At 35.6% G+C, this 20,933-nt stretch overlaps 1 protein-coding gene across 1 annotated transcript; it reads left to right on the forward strand.

The window, feature by feature from the left end:
• Positions 1–213: 213 nt before the first annotated feature.
• On the forward strand, positions 214–8,198 carry LOC139892814 (probable cinnamyl alcohol dehydrogenase 6). Its single transcript, XM_071875942.1, has 6 exons — positions 214–349; positions 602–715; positions 1,492–1,719; positions 5,853–6,141; positions 6,485–6,638; positions 7,744–8,198. The coding sequence occupies exons 1-6, from the start codon at positions 255–257 to the stop codon at positions 7,944–7,946; spliced, it is 1,083 nt and encodes a 360-aa protein (XP_071732043.1). The 5' UTR covers positions 214–254; the 3' UTR covers positions 7,947–8,198.
• Positions 8,199–20,933: the final 12,735 nt, after the last annotated feature.

Below are 20,933 nucleotides of genomic sequence, written 5' to 3' on the forward strand. Positions count from 1 at the left end.
GTATTACCCAACAAGTTTAATAAACTGGATTAATTATAAAAAACACATATATTCTTTTTTAATATTGACTTGCCTTATTTAAATTTCGGTATCAATATTCATTTATGGTAAAATTAAATTATTAATAATAAATTTAAGAAATTAGGTTGCTTCAACATAAAATGGCTACCTTTAGTATTTTTCTATAAATACATACAAATCACGCACCTTCATTTCTCTGCATATCAAAAAACCAAATTTAGTGGGGGGTGAAAATGACCCAAACAACACCTAATCACAAGCTCTCTGTCTCCGGCTGGGCTGCTCATGATTCTTCGGGTGTAATCACACCTTACACTTTCAAAAGAAGGTATCAAATCTACTACCTTATCAAAAACTTAATTTCTTTATGATTTTTTTTTTTTTTTTTTTTTTTTTTTGTATATTTTGTTTCAAAATGTTGTGAAGTACAATGTTCTAACTGACTTAGCAGTCGGAAGGCCACAAATTAAGCTACCATTTGGAGTTAACTTTTTTTTTTTTTTTTTTTTATTTGTTTCACTTTTAACGTTTGAATATGAAAAGAAAGTTAAATTTGATTATTATATTTTCATTATTATAGAGTAAACGGACCAGAGGATGTATCTATCAAGATATTGTATTGTGGAATTTGTCATACGGATATTCACCATGTTAAAAACGATTGGGGTATTACTAAGTACCCGGTTGTTCCAGGGTAATGTTTCTTAATTTCTCCATTATATTGCTAATAATATGCACTTGAAACTTTTAAGTGTAACTTGAACAACTACAAATGTATTTCGATATCTATATCTATACATTTATATGTATACAAATATGTACTTATGTGTAGAGATGGGATATTCTATACTTGCACAAATTTTGCAAATAAACATTTATAAGACCATTTGTATAGCAGCGTCTGATTAACGCGTGAGATGACCTGGCCCATTTTTTACGGAAGGTAACAAAGTTAACAAGGCATCAGTCAAAAGCGTGTGTGACTAAAACTAAAAGAGGCGTGAGGGAAACAAACCAACAACCAATCAAGAATTTTCATTCTTATATTATTATTATTATTTTATTTTATTTTTTATTTTTTCTTACTTAATTTTCAATTAAATTTTACCATATCACCCTACAAATATTAAACACAACAATTTAACCTTTTAAACTAGCAAAGGTCAAAAAATTTTCACCAAAAAAATGTACCATTTGACTCTAACGTGATAGAAGGTTGGAAATGGTCTAAATGATGTGTCAATTAGCTTTCTCTTCTTCCAAGAAGATTTCAAACTTATTGTTAACCAAAATAATATCCCGTAAATAAATAACAAATATATACGGAGTAGTTGTTATCAAAGACATGTATTACTGATATTAGGACTCCTTAGTTTCGGTGCACGTACATCGTTATTCAGTGACATTAAGTACTGTTGCAAAAAAAAAAATTATATGTTTCAATATTAAAGTATATTTTGTAAATCATAGGCATGAGATAACGGGTCTGATAACTGAAGTCGGGAAAAATGTGAAAGGATTCGCGATAGGGGATCGAGTTGGTGTAGGTTGTCTAGCTGCATCGTGTTTAGATTGCGAGTTCTGCAATAGCGACCAGGAGAATTATTGCGACGAAATTCAGTTTACATACAATGGTATTTTTTGGGACGGCAGCATCACGTATGGTGGTTATTCCGAGATGCTGGTAGCCGATCACAGGTATATATATATATATATATATATATATATATATATATATATATATATATATATATATATATATATATATAATCACAAAGCTACTTCTTTGTTTTTATTATGGTGTCCTTTTTTTATGATTCCAATTCCAATTCCGGTATATTAACACTAGACTTTAAACACGAGTATATATCACATGATCAGTTAAATAAGTATACACAGAATCTGTATGGTTGAGATCTAATGGTACTGTATCTAAGGTAAAAAAAAAAAAAAAAAAAAAGACGGTGAAGAAATTAAAGTAAATAATTAAGGTAGTACGTGGATTAAGCATTTGAATGTATATGAGTTATTCACTATTCATATTAATTATGGACAATGTAGAATAATACGGTAGTACGCGGATTAAGCATTTGAATTTGAATGTAGAATAAAACAAATACAATATATTTTGTAAAAGTATATGGAGTGACAAAAGAAGTTTGGTAATGTATTTTCTTAGTGTAGTAGATGCATGGTTGCAAAAATTGGAAAAATCGTCCGAGAACTCGGCGATAACTCGTTTCCAGGAAGCTGCCGAGTTCTCGTTTCAAAAAATCAGTCAACTTCCGATTTTATCGGTCAAGGACCAATAAATTGAGTTTCTCAGTCAAATCTCGGCCAACGTCCGATAAATTGAATATCTCGCTCAAATCTCGGTCAAATCTTGGTCAACATTTGTTTGTAGCTATATATTATATTGTGTATCATAAAAATTATCTCTAAAGTCTATCTCTAAAGTCTTATATTTATACATATATAATCGAAAATATATATATTATCTACCGGTCAACTTGGTTGGTCAATTGTCTATATGAAACATATTTCAATTAATCAAGTCTTAACAAGTTTAATTGCTTAACATGTTGGAAACATTTAATCATGTAAATATCAATCTCAATTAATATACATGTAGATATTATATCATATTTAAGTCTAATATTTATACATATATATTCGAAAATATATATTTCTATTAGAAAGTTAACGTTAGTTAACAACCGAGTTCTCCAAAAACTCCAAAAAATTGTTCTGCCTAGAACTCTCCGAAGCCTGAGTTCTTCGACCTTGAGTAGATGTATCAAAGGAATCTTCACTTTGTCGTATCCTATGTCGAGGTAACCTATTAAAAACTTGACGTTATACGTAAAGTTTAGTTAAACTAGGTGTAAATATTAGTAAATAATGTTTTTGTTGATGCATATGTGTATGGCCGTCGTTGGGCCGAATAACGTTTATTATTACATTGTACACCTAGATGTATTACATGCGGGAAACTGATCAGTTACAGAGCATATGTGACTGTGGAGCCGACTGTGGAGCCGTTCATGTCGATAGGCCCATTAGGGTAACCTAAACCTAGGTCATCTATATATACCATTTTCACATGTGTTTTAGGGTTAAGAGTAGAATCCTAATTGGAAGAGCCGTTTTGGCGATTCCAGTGCATAGGGGAGATCATGCTCGATCTCCCCTGGCCACCGATGTTTCTCTGTTTAATTATTCATGTAAGTGTAACATTTATTCAATTATATTGCTTTAATTTGATTCATCGTATTTTTATCTCTTCCATCTTCGATCTTGCTCGTATATGGTTGTTATAATCCTTAATCGGACCAACAAGTTGATATCAGAGCTGGAGCAACCGAGCTCTTGATTCGGATCAGATTTAGAGATTGAAGACGTTATCACGTTAATTTCTACTGCAAATTCGTTCCTAGATCGAATTAAGAAAAAGTAAAAAACGTAGAAAGGTTGAAATCATCTCGTGAATGTTTATTCAAAATCTCATGTATTCAAAGTATTGATCAAGTTATGAGAATTTTTCTAGTTCAAATTTTTGGATCTGATTTTGATCGATTTTGAGATTTTGAGAAATGTTTAGCAACATCTGAGAATGGATTAATGTTTACCGGGTCTTATTGGCTCTTTCTGCAATTTTTCACGAATTTTGGTTGAGTTTTGATGGGTTTGCCATGTACGCCGCCACAAACTACCGTGGACGACGGTTTTTTATGAAAAAGGAAGAAGACTATCTTGCGAGTGGATAGCTCCGACACACGATTAAACGGTTGTACACATGAGTGGGTTAACTAAAACGTACGGGTAACATGTCAATTTTTGAATTTTGATGTTATAATGGGTGTGATGTGCAGTTGTGGGATGAAGAAGAAACAGGTACAATGCATTTGTAAATTATGTGAAATTTTCTTAATGAAGGACCCCACGTGATAAAATTAAATGAATTTGGAAAAGTTTTGAGAAAAACGAGTGGACATCATTTGTTGACGGTATATTTGGTGGAAATTTGGCGAACCCCTCTCCCATTTATTTCTTTTAATTTTATCGTGCCGCACATGATTTTAACTCTCCCATTACCTTTTAATTTCCACTTATTTTTCCAGCCATTGTTTTTTTAGTCCACTTTCTATTTAATACTACCATCGTTGACTGAATTATTACACCAAACAAACACTTAACGGTCAGTTAACTTTGCACATTAAGTACTTAACGCCCGTTAATTTGAAGGTTCACTTGTGCAAAATGTTCAAACATTTTTTGATATTTACATTTTTAGTCCCTCAACTTTCTAAATGTTTCACTTCAGCCCCCGAACTTTGGAAAATTAACAAGTTTGGTCCCTAAGATTTATAAGTTTTACATCTTTGGTCCTCAACTTTCGTAAATTTTTCACCCAACGTCCTTGTTGTTTGTTATTTATTATTTCCACATGAAATCTTTCTAGTACTTTATTCACTGAAGTTTTGATGTATAAAGTTTAGTGGACAACCTCCTTGTCCGTTAGACTTATTTAGTAAGTGAGTACGGAATCACTTATTTTTTTGAGAAGTATTATGGGGTAGTCGGGAGCATACGACTATTTATGGGCCAACAACGTTATTATTCCGCACTTCTCGAGATTCTGCTTTGTGGAGAATCTTTTTGTTGATATTCTGCTTTATGGAGGGAATGTGTTTGTTCTAGTTCCTCTTTGTGAAGGGAACTGGGGTTGATGTTTCGCGATCATGAGATACCAATTTGACTTTCTTTGGTGAGTTTGATGGCAAATCAAGACTTATTTGAGTTATTAATTGTGGATTGGACTCTTCTACATATTTTTCCTTTACAAGATGCAAGTTAGGATGAACGTTAGTGCTACGATGCTTAATAGAATACAACTAACAGTGAGGGGGAATGTTCTACAGTTTATGATTATGAGAGAGTCGGTTTGTTTGAAGATTTTATCAGAGATGTCGATAGGGATCTCAACTTAGTCTTAGAGGGGAATCTCGCTGCACTTGTACTATAGGTAACACGTACGATTGAAGTATTGAGAAACTACCAGATGACGATTAGCATTTCGACTTCAATGCTAGAAGACTTTGATGTTCGAAGTTTGGGTTTTCACGTATTCTGGAAGACTTTTGATGGAGCTTGTGATTCATAGGATTATGGTACTACTCCACAGATTAACTAGAAGATTGGAAGAGGTGTTTACAATAATTCGTCAGCAACGTCCAAAGGAGAATTTGTTGATGCATATTTGTATCGCTGTCACTGGGCGAATAACGTTTATTATTACATTGTACACCTAGATGTATTACATGCGTGAAACCGATCAGTTACAGGAGCATATGTGACTGTTGGGCCGATTTGTTAGGCCGCGTTCATGTCGATAGGCCCATTAGGGTAACCTAAGCTTAGGACGTCTATATATATCAATTTCACATGTGTTTTAGGTTAAGAGTAGAACCTTAATTCGGGTCAAACGTAGAACCATAATTTGGAAGAGCCGTTTTGGCGATTCCAGTGCGTAGGGGAGATCATGCTCGATCTCCCCTGGCCACCGATGTTTCTCTGTTTAATTATTCATGTATGTGTAACGTTTATTTTGTTATAGTGATTTAATTTGATTCATCGCGTTTTTATCTCTTCCGTCTTTGATCTTGTTCGTAGATGGTTGTTACGATTCTTAATCGGACCAACAGCTTTAATTGTGAAAATTTATACTATGTGTTATTTTATTATACATGAAGCCACTTATATCATTTATTTACCATATTGGTAGAAAAAAGGGTAGTATTAAAGGGAAAAAGTTTTTATTTGTTTTGTAGGTACGTAGTGCAAATACCTGAAAGCTTACCAATGGATGCAACCGCACCATTGCTATGTGCAGGGATCACGGTGTACTCACCGATGATTGACTGCAACTTACACAATATGACCGGAATGCGAATTGGGATTGTCGGTTTAGGAGGGCTTGGACACGTGGCTATAAAATTCGGTAAGGCTTTCGGCCACTACGTGACCGTCATTAGCACCTCCCCTTCGAAAGAGAAAGAGGCTCGAGAACGCTTAGGTTCTGACGATTTCATCGTTAGCACCGATATAGAACAAATGAAGGTAATTTGCATCTCATGAGGCTTATCGTGTTACTAGATAAACATTTGACCATGAAAAAATATACAATGACATAGCGTCACCTCACTAAATCTGCACATTCAATTAAAATTTCACCTTTTCTAAATCTCTTTTTTTGAAAAAGATAAATTTCAAACTAAATATATCAAAAGTGCATGAAATAAACATAGACAATAATATATCTATATTCGTATATCTATTAAAATTAAAATATAACTTAATTACTTAATTATTTAGTACGGTAATTTCGTATAAATAAATTAAAGCTATGTCACTAAAATTATTTGTAGTTAATAATGTGTAAGTTGACTATTGTGTATTTTAGTCAAAGAAGAGGACACTGGACTTCATATTGGACACAGTGAGTGCACCACACTCACTTGGACCAATACTGGATTTGCTCAAAGTTAATGGAACACTGGTCCTTGTGGGTGCACCTGACAAGCCGGTAGAGTTGCCTTCTTTCCCTTTAATCTTTGGTAAGCTCCAACTTTTTATATTCATTACATTAAATAATTATTTATTATTATTATTATTATTATTATTATTATTATTATTATTATTATTATTATTATTATTATTATTATTATTATTATTATTATTATTATTATTATTATTATTATTATTATTATTATTATTATTATTATTATTATTATTATTATTATTATTATTATTATTATTATTATTATTATTATTATTATTATTATTATTATTATTATCGGTATCGTTATCGTTATCATTATCATTATCATATAAAAAGTTTTAAGTCATGACATGTTCATTTGGTTGATCCAAAACAAAAAAAAAAAAAAATCCATTTTTTTATGTTGTATGTATTAAAAATAAGGGTATCGAATTGATAATCGTTAATTGATTCTTGAATCATGAAACACTGTTATAATTAAGTATTTCGATCTTGGGTCCCACGAAGTATTAAGATAAGAACACAATTTGATAATAGGCAAGAAGAAATCAAATCATAATATGTGTGAGAATCTGACTATTTTTCTGTTTGTGTTCGTATGAAAAACAGACTGCCAAAACGAAATGAATATTCTGTTAATTACTTGGCGATTGAAAATGAAAGGGTTTTGGCGAGAAAATCGGTTGACTAAAAGTCATACAGTTGGGCGGGAAAATATGCCCCTTGGACTTTAAAATCTACCAACTAGCCAAGATTTTAAAGTAGCCCGACTGTTCTTCGAATTGACTGATTCATCCGTAATGTCAAAAGTTCAAGTTAGTCGTTAAATTTATTAGTTTAAAGTTAGATTTATTCGATCAAATTTGATTAAAGTAGGTCATATACAGTCAAAAATGGTCAACGTCTTACTACTCTTTGACTAGTCAGGTTAGTTGGTAGAAGGTCCCTACCGATTAGACTATGACTAGCGACTTTTACAACCTTTGATCGATTATAAATTCATTTCACATTAAACCGCGTGACCTATAGCTTTTACATGTGAGGAACATGACGTTTTATGTTGTATTCAAAATGAGATTTTTTTAATCCATATATATTACACACGTCTATATATTTATCGTGAATACTAACTATGTATATATGCGTGATATATATAATAGGAAAGAGGGTCGTGAAAGGTAGCATGACAGGAGGAATGAAAGAAACACAAGAAATGATCAACTTTTGTGGAAAACACAACATCACATGTGATATCGAGATAGTTAAATCAGACAAAATTAACGAAGCGTTAACTAGATTGGCCAACAATGATGTCAAGTATCGTTTTGTCATTGACATTGCAGGCAAAAGTTCAAGCCTTTAGTCCAGCTTATTATTACTTTGTATCGTTCGCCAATTTCGTGTCTAAAGAGTTTGCTTTTTCTTGGAAATTTGATATCACAAGTTTGTTTTGTTTTCTACAATAAGATGAGTGACTTTAATTTCTTGCTTATGTTTATTTCTTTTGCTTTCCCTAATATAAGTTGACTGGCTTTGTTGTGTAAGTTTGTTTTGATGTTTAAGAAAATTCAAAAATGAGAAATTAAAATGTAAAGGCATTTCAATTTCAATTTTCATTACTTGACTTTTACTTTCACATATCCATGATTTTATTCATCAAACTCCTCCGACTCAGGGACGGAGCTTGAAGATTATCACAAGGGTGGCCGAGGTAAATCAAGCAAAATACATAGTGGCATATAAATAATATAAATAAAGTGTTAATAAATGTTGAAATTCATTAACTAACAAAACACACTACATGGTGCGCAAGACCGGTCCTGAGAATTTATGTGCCCGGAGCGAAGTGGAAAAACAGGCCCTTTAGGCCCGCGTTCATGTACGTTTTTTTGACGTGGATTGTCACTCTGATTTCAAAACGTTGTGTGGGTAATCCTGTCTCAAGCGGACGTTAAAATATGACCCATTTGTAGTTAATCAATTTGTATGTATATATTATATTTAGAACAATTAAGTTACTGATGTAAGCACCAAATAGGAACTCGTGCAAGAACATACTCACAAAACATCCCCAAGATCTCATATGCAGTCCAAATATTTTTTTTCTCTTATGATATGCTCTACCTAAAACAAATTACAGCCATTATTTGTATGATGGAAATTAAAAAGGATAAGACTTGAGAAAGAATTCACGTTATAAATATTCATTTATTAGATGGATCTCTTAGATGGAACCTAAGCTAGTGTAATTTATCCTACATCGGTGAGTTAATAAGAAAATGTATTCTATAAAATTGAAAGCCATGAGCTATAAAGCGAAATGAAGAAAAGCTGGGTTTGTTTATCATGGGTTTGATTTCTCCTTTCGCTTAAAGATTGGGCTTGTTGAATTTTGTATGTAAAAAAGAGAATTTTTGGGCCCTTAAAAATGTTGGACCCTATGCAGATGTTCATCTTGCACCCCCATTGGGCTGGGCCTGATGGTGCGCTTTAGAAGTTAAATTTCCATAGATTTTGATGTTGTAGTTCTTTCGTTTTGTTTGTATTGCTTGAGATGTAATTTGGTTTGGTTATTAATAAAAGTTTTTTGATTTGCTGTTCAAAAAACAAAACACACTACAACTCAGTTCGGCGACTCTTAAAGTTCATAAATTCATCAATTACTGAAGTTATTTTTATCGCTTCCAACATCACCTACTGCAAAAACTTATTACATAATTATTCTAGTAATTTAATTAATCATTTCAATTAATCAATGAATACATAAATTAATTTAAAGCATAAACTTTGTGTGTTAAACATTGATCATTCAGTTTATCAAGATATCAATATTCAATTTATTTATAATAATATTTTTTTTTCCCTCAAAAGGCAAGAATATATTAACCTAATAATATATTAACCTATAATAATATTATTATTAACCTAAAATCAATTAATAAAAGAGCCACATTAATATAGATAATATGACGACATAACTTTTCTAACAAACATTACACAAGTAGAATGAATTACTACGTATTATGTAACTATAAAATATAAATATAAATTATAAATACTCCGTAATATATATACTTTTGGGTTTGACTTTAATATCCAGCCATAAATTACGAAATAGGCTTTATTTTATAATTTAAAATACAACTGTTAGGCATTAAGACGAGAGTCTATTACTTTATTGGGATGGCCTAATTGTAAGTTTTTATTAATTTAACTCAGAAAAATATGAAAATTACTATATACTCTAAATTTTGTTGGGGTGGCCTGGGCCCTGCCTAGCCCCTAGCATGCTTCGTCCCTGCTCCGACTCACCATTGATCGTCTTTGAGCATCGAAAGTGGTGTTCTAGGTCACCTGTTAGTTTCCAGTGACTAATCGAGTTAAGAAAAAGTGAATTATGAGTCGGTCGGAGTGTGATCGATTTTTTTATTTTGTATTTTTTAAATATTATAATAATTCAATAAATTAAAACAATTAATTAATAAATAAGTTTCTTAATAGAATCTAACTAGTGTTCGAACCCTCGCTTCGCGCCGGGGTTCGGTTTTCAATGTATTATATTGCGTTTAGTTTGTAAAATTATTTTGTGGCTAACGATGATATCGTTGAAGCGCAACTCGAGTCGAACTAAAAGGTATAATCCGTGAAAGATTTAAATGTTATATTAAATTAACAATATATGTACATCTCCGCGTTTCACTATGAAATTGTCGACTTTTAAAAATTTAACGCAAAATCGACGTGTATGAAAAGTACCTCAAATATTTAGCGTTTTTAAAAAGCGTCTGATTTGCGTATAGTTAGTGACAGTGTGCTCCTAAAATTGTTTCGAATTTAACGATGGTTTCAGAAAAATTTAACTCGGTGCGAGCGAGAAGATATGGCCCGTTGAATATTTGGGTGTAGTTTTTTTTATTTTTTATTTTTATGAAAATGAGTATTTGACACTTTACTCCCTGTTTGGGGGTCGATTTTAATATTTGAACAAACTATGAGTTTTTTTTTTTTAAAAAGGTGAAAAAGGGTGAAAAAAGTGAAAGAACGAAAGCACCACTGGCGACTATTAATTTTTTTGTCTATAAGGTAGTATATAAAGTATGTAGTCGATTTATAACAAATGAGGAGTTTAATGGTTCAAGTATAAAATGTTAAAAGTTTGTGATAAGTTTGTAAAAATCCAAAAGTTAGATATTATATATTTTTTTGGGGCTAAAATGTAAGTAAGTAAAAGAGTGAGGGTGGTTTGTGAAACTTTTGGGTTAACATAAAACATAAAACATTGACACTTTAGAGTGCTTTCAATGGTGACAACACTTCTTTCTCAGGACTAGCGGTCACATCAGCACCACATTGACACTTCTTTCTCAGGATTAAATCCATGACTAAACAATCCCAACAGTGACATCTTTCTTCAATATTTTTTTATTACTTTTTATTTTTTTATAAAATCAAAATATTATGATTATTTAAATTTAAAAATAGTTATTCAAATAAAACTAAACTTTTTATTGAAAATTAAAAACATTACAATAATTAAAATTACAAGTACTTTTAAACAAAAACATACACTAAAAAATAAAATTACATTAAAATTTAAAATTACACTAAAATTATAAAAAACTATTCTTCATCTTCGTCTTGATCTTTTTGCTCTTGTTCTTGATCTTCTTCATATTCGTCATCCGGAATGTGTGAAGGTCCAGCTTTGTAAGACCCTGTTTCTGTTCAGCTAGTGGGACGCCGTTCAAATCATGGGACGCCGTCCACTAAAGAAAGACTGGACGCCGTCCAGCAAGTTTGGACGCCGTCCAAATGTGCTGACGGGCCAGCTGTTAGTTTTATTTTTAAAAGGGGCAAATTGGTAATTTCACTTGGGTGTTGGTTTGGAGCCTTCAAAGCTGATCCATTGACCATTGTGGATCACATTTCACCCACACAACCACCCTCTTCAAATCCTAGTGAGAGAAACTCACTTTTAGCGAGAGAGAGCTTGATTTGGAGAAGAAGGAGTTGGATTCTCACCAAAACTCGGGTTCTAAAGTTGTTCATCTCGTTCGCGGCTACGTTGTGGTAGTATTGGTAAGTTCAAACTCCGAATTTCATTTTTAGATTTGTTATTCAAGTTAGAGTTTGAGCTTGAATAGTTGTGAAACTTTTTTTGATGATGAAGTGGGTTTATGGTGACTAGTTATTCTTGTCACTTGGCGGGTTTTGGGTTGGTTGACGTTTTGGCCATGATTAGGCTTTGATAATGGGTATAATCACTAGTGTTAGTGATTATGGAAGTGTTGGAACCCATTTGGGGGTATTTGGTTGATTAATTTTGAAATGAGTCAAAATTTGGGTTTATGTGTCAAATTGGGCGAGACGAGCGTTTAACACTTGTGTTCGGGTTTAATTGACGTATTAGGACCATTCTCACTTGCGCTAGTGATTATTGGTTGGTTTGGACGCGGTTTGGTGCTTGGAAGTGCAATGGGTCAAAATTGCATTAAGTGTCGATTTGAGTTGGTTTGTAAATCCACTCTAAGTGTGTTGTTGTATTGTGATAAAGAAATAGGTACTTCCCATTGGCATGTTGCGGATTTCGGTTGCATTCATCAAAGGCGACAAGGTGAGTGTTAATATCCTATGTGCATATGTATGTGTAGGATGGGTGCGGGTCGGGTGAAGTGGTTCTCGGTTGTAGAGCTCACTTCACATATAGGTGGATTTGATGGACTTGTGTAATAGGTCCAATTGGCACGGTTGTGCGTTTTTAGTTGACCACCTTTGGCGAGGTGCACACTTTGTGTGTACATTATCACATGTGCTTGTGATGTGGATTATAAAACCCCAATGGCGAAGGGTTGGTATTGAGTTGTGATTGGAGAAGCGGATCACGTGTGGATGCGGATTCACGATGACTCGTGTGGTTCGGTCATCTTATTGAGGTAGTGATCTCGTGTGATTGCGGATTCACTAAGGCTCGTGTAGTTCGACCAACCTCGATGTTGTTGTGATATTGAAGATAGTAGTCTCGTGTGGATGCGGATTTACTAAGGCTCGTGTACTTCGGCCAATCTTCATTTGGTATTTGGTGTTGTTCATATCGTTGTTGGTGAACTTACTTTATTAGCTTGTTGTATAGCGGTTGAACGGTATGCTTAGTTTGCTTTATACGTGGATGCTCCGGTATGTGTTAATTGATTATTCGTGTGGCGTGTCCATTTTATACATATATATGTATGTAGTATATTCTCACTCACTAAGCATTAGCTTACCCTCTCGTTGTTTACATTTTTATAGATTTGCATGGATGCGGTGGCTCGGATAAGCGTGGGAACTAGTGGACTCGCGTAGTTGCTTTAGAAGATCTTGCTTTGGATTTGATTAGGATTGGGTAGCGTATCCCCAATCACCATGCTCGGTATTTAGTTTATGTTAAAACTCACGTGGTCGAAAACTTGTGATTTTGTACGAAAGTCGTAAAACGGCCGATGTGGGCTCGGTGTCATAAAACTCGGTTTTATCGTGGAAAACTCTTAGTTTTAATTATTATAACATATTGTGAAAGTGTTTTCGTGTGAAAGTGTCGGGAAGCGGGTTTTCCGCTCGCGTGTAAATGTAAAACTGATCAGAATATTTTAGTTCATTTGGACGTCGTCCAAAAGGCTTGGACGCCTTCCAGTCCTTCAGAGCTGGATGCCGTCTAGATAACTGGACGCCGTCCAGATGCACGTCTCACAATTTTTTTTTAGGCGTGTTTTAGGTCGGATAACGGGTTGGGTTGTTTCAAGTGGTATCAGAGCATGGTCTAAGGGATTTAGGCGACTTGAGATAGGTGCCTTGACTTAGACTTTTGTGTGTGATTATTTGTTGCGGGACTTGTAGGTGAACGGGTCAAAATGGGAAACGTAGTTAGTGCCTTGGTTGTAGGTGGACTAACGTTTATATTAATATGCGGATATTATTAATATTATTGCGTTGTGTTTTGTTATTTTTTGCGTTGCGAATATCATCGAGCAAGATAGTCGTTGTACTAACGAGTCGATACGGCGTGTGTGCGTAATAAGGACTTGCAAACCTTATTACGGGTGCAAATCGTGTCTACAAGTGATGTACGACGAGTGTTGAGTAAGATGGGGCGATGTTGCGTGTGTGGTTTTACGTTCGTGGTCTAATTGTTTTGCATTCCTTAGAATGAAGACGGAAGATGGTTACGGAACGGACAAGCCTATTCATGCGGGGAAGGATGAGTTAACGTTAAAGATTGAGGCTTCGTTCGAACGATATCTCTCGGTTTTCGTCGACAAGGTTAAGCAAGAACTCCAAGAGGCAATCGAAGGACGGGTGACCGAAATGGTCCGAGACCAAGTGACTAAAGTCGTAAGGGAAGATTTTGAGAAGAGGTTTTCCGAACCTCGAGGTAGTGATGATGGAAAAGTACTTGCAATGTTAGAGTCGCATGGTGCTCCTGATAAGAGGGCGAGAAGTACGCCTGAAGGCGACGAAAATGTGAAGAAGAAGAGTAAGGGAGGTTACGTGCCTACGTGTTATAACTGTTCACGGCGGGGTCATTTGTTGCGTGATTGCACTGATGCGTCTTCTAACAATGACGCATGTTTTAAGTGCCGAAAGAAGGACACCGAAAGTCAGAGTGTCCCGAGTTGATTGCTGAGCAGACCAAAAAGTTGGGAGGTCACGGGCCTACGTGTTTTAAGTGTACAGAACAAGGTCACTTGGCACGAGATTGTACGGGTGTACCTTCAAGCACGATCAGGTGCTTTGTTTGTCGGAAAGAGGGACACCGAAAGTCGGAGTGTTCCGAATCATTTGTCGATCGAGTTAAGAGGTTAGAGCGCGACTACGGGATGGGTAGTGGAACACGAAAGTCCAACGATGCTGCGTCAGGTACTGTTAATGTGATATTGTATGTTGTTCGATAATAATAACATGCGGTGTGTACGTAAGTCTTAGCTAAACTTTATTCTCCGCTGGAGATGATCAGTAGCGAGCGGGCGGTTTAAGTTTATGGTTTTGGGTTGCACTCGGTAGAGTGTACGGATGGTGTGTTGTGCCTTGACCCTATTGTGCGAATCTTTGGGTGCTTAGGCATTTGGTTGGTATCGGGTCGTTAAGCTCGTTCGAGTGAGACCCTTAAGATTGCGATTGTGTTGTGCGTATTATTGTTATGGGTGACGTTCCTAATGGAATTACCCTATGGTGACGTTTTGATTGATGGACGAAGGGCGTAAGACTTGGTGCAACCAAGCATTCCTTAGTGTTGGGAAATGTTTCTACCAAGCCATGGCTATGGGCTTTGGTGTTCGGATGTTAGCACGTGTTTGCTTTCGTGTTGAAGTTGATGAACCACGGGGTTCGACGGGTGGATGGAACCCTTGAGATCTAGTGTTATGGATCTCGATGTATGTTGGTAAAGGAGTCTACGTGACGCGATGTTAGGTGCCTTTTTCATACCTACTAGCGTGGTATTCGACTCCGATGGTGTTGCGGTTACACTGTACTTAGGGTACCCTATAGAAACCCTTAGGTACATGAGTGACTAAACGGAATTTGACAAGCCATAGCAATCGGACGATTGCAAGGGTGAGGTTTTGTGTTCGTGTTGGTGAACAATTTGAATGAAGTGGAGAAGGACGATCCGAAATCCTTCGTTTGCTCAAGGTTGGAGCAAGGTATCGTGATGGGTATGTTATGGAATACAAGACGGATGGATCTTGTTTTTCTTTAGCATGATGGTTGTATGAGTCTCGGTGAGACGGAGACGGACTCGACGTTGACTAAATCAACAATGAGTGAGTAGTGGATTCGCGAGATACCTTTATCTCGATGATGTGGTTATGGAACGGAGTTCTAAGTGGGGGAGTTTGAACTCTCGCACGAGGATGTTCTAGTGTGTTGATATTGGACGATGCTCGTATGGATTCAGAGCTAGCGTTGAGACCTACGTTGGTCGATTGTGGTAAAAGTACGGTTTGTAATAAATTTTACTTATGGTTTTGGATTTAAATTACCGCCAAGGTGGTAATGTGGTGAATCTCTTTGAGAGATAATGGACGTATTTGACGAGCAAGATGAGATCCCTCGGTTAAGGGATGTGCTTGTCGGATTCTCTTCTAGAGAATTATTGTTTTGTGGCTATGTGCGATATAGGTGTTTCTTGCTCGATTGTGGTGGCGTTGTGTACACGGACGTGTGATGCGTGTGCAAAAATTTTCGATGTGAGTGGAATGTTTCTAAGTATGTGTATATACTTGTTGGTTGGGATGGAAGGTTAGTGTATTCCGTTAGGATTCACTATGGTGTAGCAGTGCGCGATGTTACACTACTCATTGATTGAGGCCAAAAGAGCGTAGGTGATTGGTGAGTTATTGTGATGACCCGAAAAATTTCGACTTATTTAAACCAATTCTCTATACGATTTATTATTTTGACACGTTAAACAAAGTCTGTTAGATTGAGTCTCAAAAATTTTAGAACTGTTTCATATATACAATTACCTTTGACTACTCTCGACGATTCATGAACAATTATATGTATGTATATATATATGTACAAGTAAAAACGACTTTTCTACAGTAAAACACTATTTGCTACAGTAAAACACTATTTGCTACAGTGAAATCGTATTTTGCTACAGTGCTACAGGTAAAAACGACTTTGCTACAGTGATTTGATACAGTAAAACACTATTTGCTACAGTAAACACTATTTGCTACATTAAAATACTATTTGCTACAGTAAATACTATTTGATGTCGACGAACTAGCAAACAAAACGGGAAAGGCGGCCATGCGATCGCATGACAAAAACACTGAAAACTCATGCGATCGCATGAGCTACAGTAAATCGAAAAGTACTATAAAAAGGCCAGTTTGTTCGACGATATACTTCACAACATATTTTCTTATGTAATTTAAATTTTAATTTATAATTATAATTATAATTTTAATTTAAGTTAATAATAATAAAGTATATTCGAGGGTGTTTTAATTCGGGTTTCAAACCGCTTTAAGCTAAGGAAATATTGGGTATTGTTTGGGGTATTGTTCTTGAATCCAAGGCCAATCATACAGTCGTCTACCGTCATTACATCTACGCAATTTGCCTACAATATTGAGTCTCAATATTGAACTGTGAGTTTACAGTCTCCCTTTTTAAATACTTTAAATATTTTTGGGCTGAAAATACATGCAATTTATTTTAAACACGATAAGACACAAGTACATACTAAATTCTACACTGAGTTAAACCGAAAATCCCTTAGCTTTGGTAACTTGTAGCTGCCATTACATAGGATATGGACTGGTGGGCGCGAATAATTGTATATGGATCCATAGGGCTTGACATCCCCGTCCGAGCTAGAGCGCTAGCCTTTTAACGGACGTATGTTATTTGAGTTTAAGACACGTTGGTTTGCGTGTATTAAAACGAATGGGGTAATTATCACTATAGCGTTAAGTTTAGTAACCAGGGTGCTCTGTTACGTAGAATCTATTGATAAACTTTTGATGAAATCTTGTGGTCTATCTTTATATATGTTTATGACTCGAGCAATTAAACCTATAACTCACCAACATTCGTGTTGACTTTTTAACATGTTTTATTCTCAGGTCCTTAGAATGCTTCCGCTGTGATGTGCTTGTTGCCTGCATGGAGTCTCTCATGCTTTGTACAAAGTTTATTGCATTCAAAATAAAACTGCGTTGTGTAATAAATAACTGGACTGTGATGTCAACCTGTAAATTAAAGACTTATGTATTTCGGGGTTTTGCTTATACCTAAGCACTTGCCCACATGTTTATAACTTTCTATGTTTAGAAAGTCACTTATTTTAATGAATGCAATATTTTATCAAAACGTATCATATAGAGGTCAAAACCTCACTGTGGAATCAATGATTAACGTGCCGCGTCAATAGCGATTTTGACGGGTCGTTACAGTTGGTATCCGAGCTTGAGGTCATAGGGAACCAGAAATTACATTAGTGTGTTTAACTGGTAATTGTTAGGATGCATTAGTGAGTCTGGACTATGACCATATCTGTTTTTACTGATTTTTGCTTATTATTTGGTCAAAAACATTATATGTGATATATTTATATGCTAACGTAATTGTTGTTTCAATTATGTGATAGATGACTTCTTCTAATCCTATCATTTTGTACGACTCGGAATCGGACACTGAATCTATTCTATCCACAACTGAAAAGGGGGTTCCAATACCTATTAAAGAAGAAATTGTGTTAGCCGGGGAATCTCAACTCCCGGTAAACCCAGAGGAGGTTCCAGCTCCACCCAGCTTTAGTTTTCCGGAGCCACAGTATCGTTGGCATGGACCCATGATCCCTGGAGTAAACGAGGATCGTCCATTTCTAAACAAATATGGACATTGGTCCAGATATACCGCCGACGGGCGGGTTGTGCCGATTACGCCTGGAAAATTTCGGTTCATGACCATCGGTACATATTCTCGCAGTTCGTCATCATATTCTCCTACACATGACTCAGACAGTTCGTCATCAGACGAGATCAGTAAGGAGGAGGATTTCGCTAATGAAATAAAAGAGATCACTAAGGAGAAATTCCAACTTGCTATAGATAATAAAAATAACCACAATAATAAAAAGTCCTTAATTATTAAAAAGGAACAGGACCATTCGATCCGTAACCACCCTTATTGTATTAAACCCACTGAGGCAACGGGTACCTCAAAACCCCAACCAAAAATAAAATACACTGCCAGAATGTCTGTCGGACCATGTGCACACAAACAATTGGTAGAGAGAACCAAATGGGAAGAAGTTTCTGATAGTTCTGAATAAACGACCTCGCAACCATAAATCTTCCATGCGCTATTTTATTGCTTATGTGTGCTACTCTATCTTGTTATGTAAAATATGCATATGTAAAATATCGGTATTGTATGGTATTGTATTATTTTGGTTTATTAATAATAAATGCATGGAATGATTATTTGTATTATTACTACTTCTTATTATTATTATTACATAATAATGTAATAACTCGCTATAATTTTTCATAGTGGAATATTATTAGGATTTTAGTAGTTAATTCCTTGTACTAGCTATTATGTATGAACTTAACGGGTAGGTAATACCCTAGAAATAATTATAAAATGCTAATAAGAAGAAAAGGCTTTTATAATAATCGGTTCATATTATTAATATGCTACGATTAACTATTGACAACTCATTTTACCTATAATATTCTATATGATTAAATTATATCTGTTGTGTTTATTGAAGAAACATGTCTCAAATGTCGGATGCTGAGTTTGAGCAACTAGTCGAGAAACGTGTGAATGAAAGAATTGCTGCAGCCGAGGCAGCAAAAGCAACAGCCGAAGCAGCAGCCAAAGCAGCAGCCGTAAACACAAACTCACGAAACGGATGCTCATACAAAACTTTTCAAGGATGCAAACCACAGACGTTTAGTGGAACCGAGGGACCAGTCGGTCTAACCCGATGGTTTGAAAAGATGGAGTCCGTTTTCAAAATCAGTAATTGTGCGAATGGAGACAAGTCAAAATATGCTTCGTGCACGTTGCAAGACGGTTCACTTGGTGGAACAATTATGCTAAAGCAGAAGGAATAGATACGGCATATGATATCTCTTGGGAAGAACTGAAAAAGATGCTAATCGAGGAGTACTGTCCTCGAAACGAGATCAGAAAAATGGAATCTGAGTTACGTAATCTGAAGGTTATCGGCGCGAATCTCAATAACTATGAAAAGCGTTTCATGGAACTAGCCTTGTTGTGTCCCGAATTGGTGCCAAACGAGAAACGAAAGATAGAAATGTATATTGACGGTTTATCGATCAATATCAAAGGAAATGTTACATCGTCCAAACCGAATACGATGCAGGAAGCCATGACAATGGCACACCAACTCATGGACCAGATCACAGAGAGTTCGATTAAGGCACCAATTACCGAAGTCAAGACAACTGAAGAAAAGAGGAAATGGGAAGACTATAAGGGCAAAAGTACTCTCCTGAAGAAACAAGAAACTTTTAAAGGTAAACAAGATGGGGCAACTGCAAGTCCAAACTATAAGGGACCCCATTCGTTCTGCAAAAGATGTTACACACATCATGCAGGTTATTGCCAAGTGGTCTGTGATAAGTGCAACAAGAAAGGACATGTGGCGAAAGATTGTTATGCCACCGTTTCTGAAGTAAAGACAAAACCGACCGATGTCAAGAAATGTTTTGGATGCGGGAAGTCTGGTCACTTTATAAATAAATGCTTTGATAAGGAGAAGAACAAAGAACCCGCACGTGGAAGGGCATTTAATGTTAGTACCAGTGAAGCACGTGAGGATCCTAATCTTGTCACGGGTACGTTTACCGTTAATAATCAACTAGCTTCTATTATGTTTGATACGGGTGCTGATAGAAGTTATATGTGTAAAGACTTTAGTTCTAAACTAAAATGTGCATCATTACCTCTAGACGATAAATATACTATTGAATTAGCTAATGGTAAACTGATAAAAGCTGATAAAATTTGCCATGGTTGCGAAATGAATCTCGCTGGTGAAACCTTCAAAATCGATTTGATACTCGTAGAATTATGAAGTTTTGACGTAATCGTTGGCATGGACTGGATGTCCAAAACAAGAGCGGAAGTTGTTTGCGCTGAGAAAGCAATCCGCATCCCTCGTAAGGATGAAACGACATTAATGATTTATGGGGAGAAGAGCAACTCAAAGCTGAACTTTATCAGCTGTATGAAGGCCCAGAAACTTATAAGAAAAGGTTGTTATGCTATTCTGGCACACATAAAGAAGATCGATACTGAAGAAAGAAGCATTAATGACATGCCGGTTGTAAGAGAATATCCCGGAGTATTTCCAGAAGAATTACCGGGGCTACCTCCACACAGATGTGTAGAATTCCAGATTGATCTCATACCAGGAGCTGCACCTGTAGCCCGATCTCCATATAGACTTGCACCTTCAGAAATGCAAGAATTACAAGACCAGTTGCAAGAATTATAGGACCATGGATTTATTCGTCCTAGTTTTTCACCTTGGGGTGCTCCTATTCTGTTCGTCAAGAAGAAGGATGGATCTATGAGAATGTGCATAGATTACCGAGAATTAAACAAATTAACGATCAAGAATCGGTACCCATTACCGAGGATTGATGATTTGTTTGATCAATTGCAAGGATCAAGTGTTTATTCTAAGATTGATCTACGCTCCGGATATCATCAGCTGAGAGTGAAGGAAGAAGATGTTCCTAAAACCGCGTTCAGAACCCGTTACAGTCACTATGAGTTTCTAGTCATGCCTTTTGAATTAACTAATGCTCCAGCA

The sequence above is a fragment of the Rutidosis leptorrhynchoides genome, chromosome 2 (assembly GCF_046630445.1).
Source record: "Rutidosis leptorrhynchoides isolate AG116_Rl617_1_P2 chromosome 2, CSIRO_AGI_Rlap_v1, whole genome shotgun sequence".
In the NCBI taxonomy this organism is placed as follows: Eukaryota; Viridiplantae; Streptophyta; class Magnoliopsida; order Asterales; family Asteraceae; genus Rutidosis; species Rutidosis leptorrhynchoides.

What these genes read in the sequence shown, in the direction of transcription:
- LOC139892814 (XM_071875942.1), top strand. Translation starts at nt 255, where the DNA reads ATGACCCAAACAACACCTAATCACAAGCTCTCTGTCTCCGGCTGGGCT. An exon ending in AAGTACCCGGTTGTTCCAGG is followed by an intron (nt 716 to 1,491) that starts GTAATGTTTCTT and finishes TGTAAATCATAG; the next exon opens with GCATGAGATAACGGGTCTGA. An exon ending in CCGATATAGAACAAATGAAG is followed by an intron (nt 6,142 to 6,484) that starts GTAATTTGCATC and finishes TGTGTATTTTAG; the next exon opens with TCAAAGAAGAGGACACTGGA.